Source organism: Chroicocephalus ridibundus, chromosome 2, assembly GCF_963924245.1.
Source record: "Chroicocephalus ridibundus chromosome 2, bChrRid1.1, whole genome shotgun sequence".
NCBI classification, from domain to species: domain Eukaryota; kingdom Metazoa; phylum Chordata; class Aves; order Charadriiformes; family Laridae; genus Chroicocephalus; species Chroicocephalus ridibundus.
In genome coordinates, this window is record NC_086285.1 from 35,748,846 (window position 1) to 35,762,990 (window position 14,145).

At 40.1% G+C, this 14,145-nt stretch overlaps 1 protein-coding gene across 1 annotated transcript in view; it reads right to left on the minus strand.

Moving 5' to 3' along the window:
- Nucleotides 1-2,252: 2,252 nt before the first annotated feature.
- Nucleotides 2,253-14,145, minus strand: part of IGF2BP3 (insulin like growth factor 2 mRNA binding protein 3) — a 116,095-nt gene continuing 104,202 nt past the window's right edge. The window contains exons 12-15 of the mRNA XM_063325008.1: nt 11,046-11,120; nt 7,284-7,415; nt 5,834-5,947; nt 2,253-4,898 (exon numbers count right to left, since the gene is read on the minus strand). Of these exons, the coding sequence (XP_063181078.1) occupies nt 4,797-4,898; nt 5,834-5,947; nt 7,284-7,415; nt 11,046-11,120 (423 nt within the window). The 3' untranslated portion in view covers nt 2,253-4,796. The remainder of the gene's footprint in view (nt 4,899-5,833; nt 5,948-7,283; nt 7,416-11,045; nt 11,121-14,145) is intronic.

A 14,145-nucleotide genomic window follows, 5' to 3' on the forward strand; every position in this document is an offset into this window, starting at 1 on the left:
GGTAAATCTGACTGCAAAGAATGATTTTTCAAAATACTTGGCAATAAGTAATCCACATGGGGGAAAGATAACCTTGGCTGGCTTACAGAGTGGTGGGTTCTAAATCAGGCATTTCCTCCTAGGAGGGATCCGTAGGAGGAACTTTGGATCATTCCCTGAAACCATTTGCCTTTTGCTGCTGCAGATAAGTAATACCAGATGAATAGAGGCAGGTTCAGCAAACGTTACGCCATTATATAAACCTACATGTAGTCACCAGAACTGCACATGGTAGCCTGTCTCAAAGAGCGCAGTAACAAAAGGAGTGCCCAGAAAAGAATGGTAAGAGATAGGGAACAGCTTACACGTGAGCAGACGAGGACTCTTATAGCTGGAAAGGGGTATAGTCTGTAAGACAAGACCCAAAAAAATAAATGAACTGAGGAGACAAAACTCAGTAAAATAAATGAAAAAGTGTAACAGAATTTACTGCCAAAGCACGTTGGGAAAAGGGGTTATGTGGAACACCCACTGGTTGCTATGAAATAATCGAAACTGCCAGCTCAGATCTTCCTCACCCCCCACTGAAGAGCAGGAGCCGTAACCTGTGCCCAGCCCCTGCCGGGTGACCTGCTCGCCTCCACGAGCCTCTGGCCTGCCCCTTGTAAAAGCCGGGACATAGGAATTAACAGACAGTCAGAATGATCAGTGCTCTGCAACATTAAACCCCTTTTAGAAGGAAAACATTTGGGAATGGTTTCAATTCTACCGATCAGGTGATTTCTGTGCAAAATAAAGATATGAGCAGCTTGTCCAATGAGTCCATAGATTCACCCTGTACAGAGGTATGTGCAGGTTTGGCTCTGCGCAGCATCCCTTGATGATGGGATGAACAGGAGAAACGCTTGTCAAGGTGAAACTTTTGTCATCATTTCACCAGTTTCCTGTACTACGTTTGAGTAACTTCATTATGAAGGGGTGTTTGCATCCATCAGTTGAGCTGACATCTGTGTTACACCCAGCTTGAGTGCTTACTCCACACTTTTTCCTGTTTAAAACTCCTGTGCCCTAGTACCACGTGGAGACCACGGTGTCCTGCACAGCATACATGCTGCATTTAATGGAAACTAATACAAAGAGCGCATGCCTTTGAAATTGCAGTTTAGGAATAAAAGCTGTGGAAGGTTAGAAGCAAAGAAAAGCATCATGATTAAGCAAATGCTTAAAACAGTCAGGGGTTTAGCTCTCACAAACGCACCAGCGATACAGAGGAAGCTTAACTTTTTATGTTGCTCCAATGGCAGGGTTGCTGGTTCTGAGAAGGTGGCTCAATGTGGGCATGGAAAAATGAGCTTAAGAATTCCCTGTGAAATGCAATACCCTACACAGTGTCTTCTACAGACCTCCTTTCTTCAGCTCCCTCTTTCTGCTGGCTGGTCTCAGCAAAGGAGCTGTGAAGACAAGTGGGAGGGTGAAAGAGTATGGAAAACAAGTCTGGTTTTCCACTCCTCTTTAAAAGATACAGAATTATTCCTGACACTCCTTCATTCCCCAGCCCCTCCCCTCTCACTCAAAGCGTTCACAGTTAAACATCTAGTCTCATTTCTATTCCAAATACTGTTAAGAAGGATCTAAACAGAGAGGCAATACCACCTCCCTGGCAAGCGGTGTGTGTTTGGGTGGTGGTAGGAGCAAGACACAGGTTGCCATCACGTTTGTTTGCTAGCGTGACTGGTTCTGCCTATCCAAGCTTTCAGGGCCACGTTCATTACACTGCTTCATCACGCTGGGAGCACTAAAATAGATATGGTAAAAAGCAGCCAAAAAAAAAAAATTAAATAAATTTAACCGCAATTCAGATCTCACTGCAAACCTGTTAAAGATTCTTTCGTGTTTGCCCTGGGTTAGGACTGCTGGGTACACATCTCTTCCACAGCAAATCAGCCTAAGTGATCTGCAGACCAAAACCATGAACTATAGGTTGTGCTACGGACTGTGCAGCGTTGTCACATGAGAGGGAGAAGATGGATGAATGAATTTTAAGCCACAGGAGTCACTGCTGGTATCGGGAGGTGCAAACATTGCAGCCTGGCTGCTGGCTGCCCTAGCAGCTGTGGGATACCTGCGGGTGGCTGCTCATCCTTATCCAGTTATTGTTACGGCCAGAAAAACCAACTTGATCAAAAGTACCGCAAATACTTGGAAGGGTCTATCCCTACGCCTCATTAATTTAAAAACACACCACACAACTTTATCTGATGATAGGAGTTAAACTCTTTATTCCATTCAGAGGCATCTGGCAAGTGGAGCTGCATTGGGGGGCACATTACAGATGAAAAATGATCCATACTTTGTGGATATTGAAATCATTTACAGTATTTACTTTCTAGCTATTCCCAAATACTCCAAATTACCAAGTCTCAATTGAAAAGAAAAACATGATTTACCATACTAAGTCTAGAAATTTAAGAGAGATGACAGTATTTAAATCAGCAGATGTAAATGCAGCGCCTATTTGTAAAGTAATTTTTTATGGAAAATAATGAAGTCAAATCCTTCTCAAATGTTAAGAAAGGAACGTCAGACTGACTTAAGCCTCAACAAAAATTAAAACGCTATGACTTTCCATACTTCAGTAATTTTAAATTCATTGTAAGAAAAAAAATTTATCCTAAAGGCTAGATGAAGGTCACTGTCAAAAAAGGAAAAGAAACTCATTTTTCTTCGCTAAAACTACAACATAAGTTTGTGGTTTTTAAACCAATTAGTAAAGAAGAGATGCAGGAAAAAACACTTCAGACCATTTTCAAAATTATCTAATCTGTACAACAATGATCTTTGGGAAAATTATCTAGTCTATGTAGTAATGCCTCTATTTCAACATGAACCTAAGAGGTAGATAACAAAATGATGAAACAAATGTTTTTGCTCGTTGTGCCCCTCAAATCAGTGCAGCATGGTGATTCTGATCATCTCATGCACAAAAAACATCACAAAAAAAAGGTTCAGAGGTAATAGCATGGCTCTGTCGACCACACACATACGGGCGCGCACGCGCACACACACACACACAGCAGTCTTTATGCACCATGTGTTGCCACATTTTTTTCTTTTTTTTTTTTTCTTAAACTGAGGTAGACTGAAGTTTATTGTAGAAACTTGAATGTGTCACTATTACCACAATCATCATTCAAATTACATTCGGAAATTAAAAAAATTTGGTAACTTTCCTGTTATCCCTGCCTTTTGACATTTTTTTTTTTGTCTTCTCTAATGGTTGGTTGCAGAACGTGCATAAATCCTGCTGCATCTATTATAAGCCAGGCTAGAGAGGTTGTTGGTTTTTTGTGTTTTTTTTTTTAATCTTGTAATAGTTTTTAAAACCTTCAAAGTGGCTTAGTGTGGCCCATAACAGCGGCTGGATATGTAAACTTAGCCTTTCATTATCTTTCAACGTGATCAAACACTGTTTGACCTTCCCCCATCGTGGTAACTGAAAGCAGTATGATGTGACCTGCAGCCAGCGGAGACCCTCACGGCCTCCAACACGCTCTAGCAGATCGAGTGTTCTATCAAACTGAAGATGAAGCTTGCTCTTTGAACAAAATGGCAAAGTCCAAATGGGCTGCAAATGGTTAAATGTAGCATCATTAGGTAGTGATGGTCAAAGGCACAAAGGGTTCATGCATTCAATCAAGTAGCACAAAAAAAAATTCAGCCTCTTGCAGCCTTCTAAATTTTTTTTTCCCCCAACCCCAGCCTCTTGCCATCACTTCCTTGTCCTGTTCCCAAAAAAGTACCGTCACAAACTTTTTCATCCCATCTTAAAAGAAAACTAAACGGCATTGCTGCTATCAGAATGTTGGCATCATTCACTATCTTTTGAACATTCACTGAATTTCTTTTTTTTTTTTTTTAAACAAATGATGGTGTTGAAGCCCCCAGAAAACCTGAGGCTGTGTTTTTTTTACCCACCTTACTCCCATCAGCCAGCAGCTAGAAGTGCTCTACTATATTTTTTCCCCGATAAGTCTGTAGTACTCCTGGCTGGTGGCTGATCAAATTTTAATTTTTTTTAAAAAAATAAAATGCTCAAGAACTATTAGCTTTATAAAGTATACAAAATACCAAAAAAAAAAAAAGCAAAAAAGGAACAATTTCTCATTGAGGTACTAAATGCCTGAGGTAGTTTAGTAAAATGCATATTTATCTTTTTATGCCCTGGCCAACACCATTCAACACTTCCCTTAGGTTATTCATGGCAGTGTTATGTAAAAATGCAACCAAATTCTTTTTAAAAAATGCCACTTGTTTCAACATTGGGACTAACACTTAAACTCTTGTCGATACCCTTGCTCTAACCCTTGCCCACCCACAATCCCACCCTCCAAATGTGTTTCTTCTTTTACAACTGGACCTATAAGAGCAATGCCTTTTCTTTTTTTTTTTCTTTTTTCTTTTCTTTTTTTTTTTTTTAAACCAGTGAACTCAGAAGAGAAAGCTTCATTAAACCAAGTTCTAAAATTGTTGGGGAATAATAAGAACAATAAAAAAGACTAACGAGTTTATGTTAAATTGTGAGAATAGAACAAAAGGGAAGTGAAGGGGTCCTTATTTTAAAGCTGGGTTTCAAAAGTTTGAGAGAGCCTAAAGAATACATTCTCAGAGACAGCGTTCAACGGTTGCCTGGTCCTCAAACAGGTGATTGGCTTGGTGGATCTTCTGCATATAACTTCAACAGGTGCTCACCACCCGTCTCCGTCGCACAGTCTGTCTTTGGTCTGGCATCTGTCTCTGATGGGCCATTTTCTAAACCTTTATTTTCGTCTTGGCTGAGGCTGTCCGCTTTGCAATGTTTTTTGCTGTTGCTGCTGCCTTCTTACCTGAGCCAGTATTTCCTGAATTTTTCTCTGAGCAAGCTGAAGGACATAAAGAAGAAACAACCCATCATGATGCCATGCCGCAGTGACTGCTGTTTACAACAGACTACAGATGCTACTGGGATTAAGAAAATCTGGAATAACTAAGCTCCTAGTACTGACAAGATTGCTCATTAGTTAAATACACTTGGGTTAGTCATGGTGTACAACTTAATTTTGAATTTATTTTTTTTTTTTCTTTTTCCACCTACCACAACTACCTGCGTAGTCAGTTTTCACATCTGTAATATAGAAAGCATGAACGTAGGAAGATGACTACCAATATTAAGATTATTGGAGCTACAGGCTACTTCCATTTTACTCCTCTGGAGAGACTAATATTTTATAAGAACCACACTTTAATAGAGTTATTTTTTTTTATACACCAGGGAATCCAGAAGGTCAGACTAGAGGATTTACCAGCCCTCCCATCTCCTTTCTGAGCTACAAGTCACCTGCAGCAAGGCATCAAAAGGGATTGAACCGAACTAAGAGTTAAGTGAGGGAAGGAATCTTGTGATCATTTTCTTTATGACATTAAATCAACAGTTTGGGCGATGTGGACAAAGTGCCTCTATACGTGCAGCTCTTGCCAGGTACTATGAGATGGCTTGTATCTCCCTTCCATCTGAATTTCAGTCTGATCACAACTTGGGTTTTCTTTTGCTTTGGAAGTTTCAGCAGTGCCAGAGCCTACATATGTTGGTAGGAGAATTTAAGAAGATTGTTTTACATATTTCAAAGTGCAATATTGTTATAAATCTCTCTCACAGGCATGAGGAAGTTTATCACAGCATAACAATTACAGGAGCCTGGCAAGCAAAGCTTTCTGTATCCTGAGTAAAAGTCTTCCATCCCTTGGCTCTGCATGTGGGTATAAAAGACAGACCATGGAAAAATCAAGGTAATACAGCAATTCATTCCGCTCCTCCTACCTGGCATGCATAGAAGTGACCAGTTATTTTCACAACCACCTGATCATTTTCATCAGGTGTCTGGTCACGAGGGACTACAACTTCTGCACTTGTCAAGTTTTGAAGCTCATTTACCTATAAATAGATAGTAGAAATCAGAAAATCTTAAACAAACAAATATCCCACAACCACCAAGCCTCAAAGATACTGCTGACCACAGGAAACTTATCCTTTAAATTGTGTTTAAAAAAAGAAACCCGCTAACAGAAAGCATCTTTGTGCAGCAGTGTGCACTTTGCAAGATGAGCCTCTTGTGTCTCTAACATAAATTAGCACCACATTCTCTAGGTTTGCAGAAGTGTTTTAAAGACTAAATACAACACACAGAAGGTGTTAAATACGTGACTTAAAAAAGCAAATAGATGCCACAGTGTTTACAGTTGAGTTTACAAGTTTAAGGTCAGAAAACTCATACAATGTATAATAAAGAGAAGAAGAAAAAAATGTCAAAGTATCTATAGATTTTTTTCCTTGGAAAACCTCCACAAGATGGAGAACTCTAAACAGAGCAGTGAGGAGTGTCCAAATTATTTTCGATAGCCTATCAGTTTCCATAGTGTTAAGTAGAGGTAAAGTTAGAGTCTTTTTCCTGTTTACACTCATTTTATTTTAGAAATGCGTAGCATTAGTGAATCAAAAATGTTTGTCCTTAAATGTCTTACCACTGTAACTAATGAAATAGGCCACGTTGCCTCCTTACAACTTCAAGACCCCGTTGCACTCAAGGATGGAGACCCATTTCTTTGCAAACATCATCTAGCTCCTGACTTACAACCATATGAAAATACTACACTACCAGCACCTTTTCAGGATGGAAAAATCCCAGCGGTGTTATTTTATGCAACAAACTGAGCCTAAAAAATGCCACCAATTAAATTGAAGCAAAAAAAAATTTTGTTTTTTTGTAATATTGAGGTCTGAACATGTCTTAATTTCCTACAACTTATTTAGAAATTACGCTTTCATTCAGTTTTGGCCAGAGATGCCACCTTTGTACACACTGGATTTAATTTTAATTAAATGAGATTAGTGAAATCTTTTTGCAAAATCTGGCACAAGCTAAGGTTTGCAGAAGCAGGTCTTCAGTGGGATCGTATTCATTCTAAACGGAAGAACTACATTTCTATTAACAAAAGCCCTGAAGATCTGACTGGGACCATCGGATTTTTGTTATACTATTTTTTTTATATTTTTTTTTTTAGATGAAATAAATCATTCTATGAGATCAGCTTCTCAACTCCACACTAGAAGAAAGGAGAGCTTAAGAACAGCTAAGAAAATAGAACCTGCTTTAACATAACTTAAAATGATTAGCTATTAGTTAGCTAAATGTTTAAGCCTTTTACATATATACACACTGAAATAAGAAACATAACTGAACAATATTGAGAGTTTTATTTCAGCTACTTACTGTTTTGCCTCCTTTACCAATAACTCTACCAGCAGCATAGGATGGCACTTTTATATGAGCCTCAAGTTTCACTTCTTCTTTAGGTCCAAAGAAATTTTCTTCCTTAAGTTTTCCATAGATTCTCCCTTGAGCCTGCAAAAAATGGTTTCAGTTAAGAGAATGTGCTTACTGAAATCTAGTTAAATTTAAGAAATTCCACAGAAAGGTGAATTCTCACTACACAACCCTGACAAAGTATTTTCCCTAATATACATAATGACTATTTTTCTGAAAGTCTTTGTACTAAACTAGGAAGCACCACTGTCCAACTTTAAAGATTGCATGTCAAACTAGGGAATCACGGAGTGATTTAACAGAGATCATTATTATTCTGCTTTTTAGTAGAAAAATTGCTTTCAAAAGAAACTATTGCATCTTTGTGGAGGTAAAGAACGGTGGAGAGAAGACCTGTCTGGCTGAAGCATTTTTTTTATTACACCCAGAAGCACAGAATGCAATTAATTAGCTCAGAAACCCATTCTTTTAAGGTTACTAAATGGGGGGGAAAAAAAAGCGCCAAACCCCCCCAACAAGTCATGGGATAAAGACTCCAATTAGAGTTACTTTTACAATCCATTACAAGATATTGTTTAAAGATAAATAAGTCTGAGCTTGCTCAATTTTCTAAAAGGATACAAAAAAAAATAATCAAACTGCCTAGATGTAAACAGCACCATGGGAACAGCATTACTCCGACCAGCACACAGTTCCCTTTTCTGTGGAACACACAAGTGCCAGGTAGCGAGAAGAATGTTGTCTGAGACGAAGCTCATGAATCTTACTGATTTTTAAACGTATTTATTTCCTTACTCCCTGCCATTCATCAGTGAATTCTTCTACTCTGCATCTCCTAGAACCATCAAAAGAACATTTCTGTTGAGATACTGAAGAGAGGTGCTCTCTAAAGACCATAAAATAGGACCACAAAGCCTTTCCAGTTCAGATTCTCTATCACCTTCTTTAAATCACGTACACCAGTGTACAGTGTCACTCTGTCCACACTAAATCCAACCACCTTACAGGCCACCACTGCAATGGAATATGAAAAGTCCAAAAAGATTGCCTGACGTGATAATTATTTTAAGTAGTGGCAGCTTATTTTATCTTATTTCTAGCTCTTGTCTTAAAAGTCTACTCAAGTTCATGCTACTCTAAAATGGGTAAGATGAAAGGCATTTTGTGACCTTGGAGCTGAAAGCATTTTGGGTAAGCCAGACTCCACCTGAAGAGTATGAAAAAATCTGTAGCGTTTGGCTTTGACCTAGGCAGGATATGGCAGGTCATGGGACCCTGACACAGAGGGCAAAATCTATCATCTTTCCAGTGAGTCAAAAGACTACAGAAAAAAAGCCATGCAAACACTCAGTACTACTATCATGTTCTGGCACCACCAACAGCCCTAGAATCAGACATTCCTGCTCCAGGAAGACACTTTAAATGGGTTTGCCAAGAGCAGATAAAATACCACTCTCAGCCATCATCTTGAGATTTTGAAATTATTTCCAAATTCATTAGACAGAAGCCAGCATAGCCGTTTATTTCAATAGCAATGCTTTTCGTGTGCATAACACCTTGACAACCTGCACAGGCTGCAAGGCTCAGGGGGAGAGGTACTATAGGAAAAAAAGAATTTATTACTGCTGAATTGTAGAACAAGACAGGATATTGACTTTTAAAAAGATAGTAGATGTATTTCCAACATCCCAAATCTTTCAGCTCTCTGAAGTCTTTAAAATAGTGGCTGAAATATGTTGTTTGCACTAGATTCCACTTCGCTTGCACATGTCCCAGATCGAAGGCAACGCGATCATCTCTGAATATTGGTGTCACAGGTATGCCTAAACTCTAGGGAGCACTGCAGCAGCAGCAGCTGTAAACGGTGGCATGTTCTCTTCCCGTTGCCTTGCTAATAAATAGCCCTGCATACCGCAACATCCTCAGGCTACTGCAGCTAAGGAAGAAAGGGGTGCAGCCACTGCAGCTACCACGGACATGAATCACAGACAGCAGAACACAATGTAGTAGGGAAAGGATGCCAAACTCACAGGCTCTGGGATGACGCCGCCTCTCCGAGAGCTGGTTACTCATCTGAGCAGCAGCTATTCCCCTCTTCAAGTTGTTGTGCACCCAGATTACATTCTTGGTGCCTAACAAGCAAAAGCCTATGCTCAAATATAGAGAAGTCCTTTCTTAAACAGAGCTTAGGGACAGCATTACTAAAGTTTGGCCCCGACCACAAGGCACGCTTCAGGTTAACAGTGGTGATACAAGAAAGGACTGAGGACATTGCTCAAAAAGTAGTAAAAGCCTACAAGGACTAGAGCTGAAGGAAGGTCCAAGGGACAACCCCTCTCCTTCACAAGACCAGCACCCTCAAGAGCATTGGCTGTGCTAGTACCTTGATCCCTCTTTGCAAGCAGAAGCCCAAGTGTAGAGAAGTAACGGATTGATTTGGTTTTAACCAATGTAGGGGGTGCAGAAAAGGGAGACTTTCCTCCTTGCATGATCCAGGTTGGGGAGAAGCGCTGGCAAAAGAACTCTGTGGGACTTCAGGTCTATCTAAGGGAGGTAGCCTGGGGACGAGCCTTTGCCTACATGAGAAGTCAGGGTAAGGGACACCCAAATCTACTTCAATCTGCTACTGCTTGAGGGGAAGTTCACTGATACCTGATGGAAAGAAAAGGTAGCCAGAATCTGACCTTGTGCGGATCCCAGATTACAAGAGCACCCCATGTGGAACATGCCATGTGGCCAAGTCCACATGCACACAGAAAACCTCAAGGAGGCAGAACTTCTAAATTATATTTTGCCTTCAGTAGCTTCTCAAATGTATACGGCAACTGAGCAATAACCCCAAATGCATCTAGTTTGCTATTACCACTGCAAAATACCTGCCCTGATACTTCTCCAAAACTCCTAAAGGCATTAATGAAACTGATTCTAGATATGCCTGAAGTTTGTGCACATCCTTCTTGCAAGATGCCCTGAAGCAAAAATACAAAGACAAAAATGAGAACAGGCAAGAGAACGATGCCAGGACATGAGCTCCCAAGTGACTTTCTACCTGCTCTGGGCCTCATGTGTGATGAAGCCAGGCTGCTGCACTGAGCTGTCTGCATCACTCCTAACGTGGTCAACTACTTTTGGGGTAACTAGATTTATCCCTTGGCACTTAAGGCAGAAGGCCACTCCAGAACTCAATTTGATCATAAATGGAATAATCAGGTTGAGTATCTCCTTGTAGTTGCAGTGGAAATACAATTAGAAATCTCGTGTTTATCTGTAGAGCCACCCAAAAAGCATTTTCTATTTGGCATGCAACAGTAACCTGGGAAGACTCAGTCTTTCATCCTGTCAGCTTTGTTTTTTCAATTAACACACTAAACCGTTGCATGTATTAAGACAGGCTAGAAAGACTGAACTATTGTGCTCATAGATAAAAGGGAAAACTAGGACTGTAATTCGGCCATATTTTCATGCTAGATTTGATTGTAACTTACATGAAACACCCACCAGTTTTCAGGTGACCAGAACGTGGCCTCTGATAGTACTGCATTACTCATCTATTCATCTGACATACCTTTCGGCAAAAGGAAAGCAAAACCCAAGTATTTACACTAACATTCTGAATAAAATGACGCTTGGAACCAAGTGCTTTGTTTTCAATATTGTCCCTTACAGTCCAAAGGCCACTACAGACTGACAAGTTTTTACATGTTGTACCTTGAACTGAGCTTCTGGAGGTCCAGTGATGATAACCATTCTCAGCTTGGCATCTGGTCCTTCAGCAGGGGCAATCTGGAATGGATAAACATAGCTTTTGGTAGCTGTCTTTTGAGGGAATAGTTTAAAGCCACCTCCTCCCCATTTCAGTCTCACATTCTGTTCAAGAGTGAAAAATTATTCGTTACAGCAGCAGCATTACACTTCAGTCACGACGGGTTTGTTCTCTTTAAAGTGCATTAATTAGCTATAATAAAATATGGAGAAATTGGCTAAACCATAAGCAAATTTACTTCTGAAAATTAAAGGCATAGCTACTCATCCACATATGGCAAAATCCCACAAGCCATTTTCATGTGGCTATGAGTGATGTAAGACATCTAGCCTTCAAAAAGACAAGTCTGGTTAATAGACCCAGATTCTCATCCCTACCCACTAACTCAAACAGTCTTTCTAACAAGTTTTGCTCATTAGCAAAAGTTTGCATCCGTCCCCCTGAGAGCAGAAGATCACTTTACTGTTGTAACTAATCAGATCCAAAACATTCCTCTATACTGGACAATGAGTTCGCAGTTTCCAAGGGGTTTGTATGTACAGCCATTTATTTGTGTGACCCAAATAAAAATTAAGCTCCACCAGAGCTGAGACAGAGACTCCTGTAGGGTCTTTAGCAGTTCATGTCACCACAGAAGTAAGATTTCTGTGGGTGTTGTTCTCAGACTCCAGTGGCATTAAATAATTCAAACTAGCCTCTGACATTCTGGATGAATCTTTTGTTTATCACAACTGACATTTCCATTGTTGCGTCTAGTATTACATGGCCACTGTTGAATGGGCAATATATTAAACACTACAGGATTTCATCTTAGCTGTTGGCATAGGGATGTTATTCATATTTAACAGCTGTAGTTTATTTCAGACAAATTACCAGTCACCATGCATCATTTTCACTAAAGAATTTTGCTAACCAAAGTTTATATAATTATTCATATTGTACCCTAAGATGGAGAAGACATTACATACTAGTTATCTGGTTTGCATATTTACTTTTCATATGATTTCTGCATTCCAATTGGCTATATCTAAAAATACACATTCATTTTACAGCAGTACATTTATAAGACATGACATTGTGGTAAGGGCAAGCACAGACTAAATCCATTCATTCTTTGGAGCACAAGTATTTTAGAGGGGCAAAATTTCAAGGCACATTTGGAGGCAGCTGACTGAACAGAGCTCAGCCTGCTAACTGCCATTCATGTAAAATGGACATTGTAGTTTGCCTCTCAGTCACCTCATGTTTTCTTTATGACCACCAGCGCCTTAATTGAAATTTTAGGAAAAATATTTTCTATCAAGCCGTTGTTACACCTTACAAGTGTTCGAATGTTCTGGGACATTTCTTGCTTTGCTTTTGTCTTCGAATGTCCTGTTCTCAGAAGGTGGAGTAAAACGTGGCTGAGGGCTGGGAAAGAAACATGTGCCAACTAACATTTCAATGTCTGAAGGGGCAACCAAGAGATTTTAGTTTGAATTTCGTCTGTCTGCTCTTGGAAGGAGAAGTTATATACATACAAAAAGTATCAAAGTGGTGAATTTTTAGCTTCTGAGAGAAATAGTGTTACATTCCTAACCAGAGAACAACCAGTCTTCCACATGCCAAGTCACAAGCTGACAGCTTCATACACCCAAAACCTACAACGCTCATCCCAACTCCTTCAGAGACAGGAAGGGCTACTCTGGAAATAATTTGTAACTAAGGAGATGCCAATGGTTCCCAACAGATCCCAGCACTGTCATGCAGGGTGGGCAGCAGACAGCCCAGAAATCTCTGCCTGGCTCCTTCGCTGAATAATTCGGTCTGCTGGAGTCCCACACCAAGCCTGCATTACCGAGCAATGACGCCTGGTGCAGGAACACAACCTGAACTTGCCAACAGCCACGCGTGCCTCTGAAGCGATGGGCTGGCCACCACAGCCTTATGCAGAACCCCTGTGTATCTGCAGCTTATTTAGTCTTATTTCATGGCTAAAGAGTTTCATCAGATCTACAAAGCTCAGCACGAGCACAAACAAAATGCATGTGGATGTAAAATGTTTTCATCTGTAACAATCTATAGCACAACTCCAAACGAGTTCAGTGTCATGCACAATGCCTTACTTCTCCCCCGCACAAAGTACAATTACTGGAGTTTGGCAAGTTAAAAGTTACTCAGGCAGCACTTCCTCCAACTCTTAGCTAAAAGCACAGATTCCCTGATGATTCACAATTTTTTATTTTGCTCAGAAGTTATGATAAAGGGCAGGTGGTCAACACAAGGGAAGTTCAGAAGTTTTGAATAAGTTGCTGCCGACACATTTAACACTTACTTTCAGGCGAAAGCAAGTGTGCTGCTCCACGTTGTTCAGTCAGATCACAGATGAAGTTGCATTTTTATTTTGATCAATAAGCATACATGCAACTTCCCAATTTAGCAAGCATACCCTATATATGTACAGTTCTGTTAAGATTTAATCTTATTTACACACACAAAAAAAAAAATCTTTACTTTATTCCTAACTGAAGGAACAAAAGACCAGAGAGACCAGAGCTTTAGCAAACTTTTAACTGAATTTCAATTAATACAGATATGTTAAATGTGTTGGGTAGAAGGGTGCCAGCCAGTAGAGGAAGCCTGAGGCCACTGTTAGCCAGATGTGTGAGAAACATGGGAAACTCCCTTTCCACTAAACTGTCTTCCAAGGACCAACTAAAGAACTAGTCTGGACGGGTTTTTGGAGGTCCAGGTTATTTCACATTTCTCTCTCCACCTAGCAGTACCTTCCATATACCACTTAATCTTTAGATACAAACTATGGGAATGGAGAGAGAAAGAGGAAACGCACATGATATCTCATACCTCCATGCAAGACAGATTTGATGCAGAAAAATCAACAACTCCCACTTCCTTCTATTCTATTTTTTGCCCCTAAAATATGATTATTAGTACTCTACTAATGTAAACCATCTGGGTAGTGTAACAACTATTTAATGTGCTACTCAACAAAGGATGGAGTTGGGCAGCGTGCCAGCGGGCTGACTGGCCAGTAAATGGATCGGC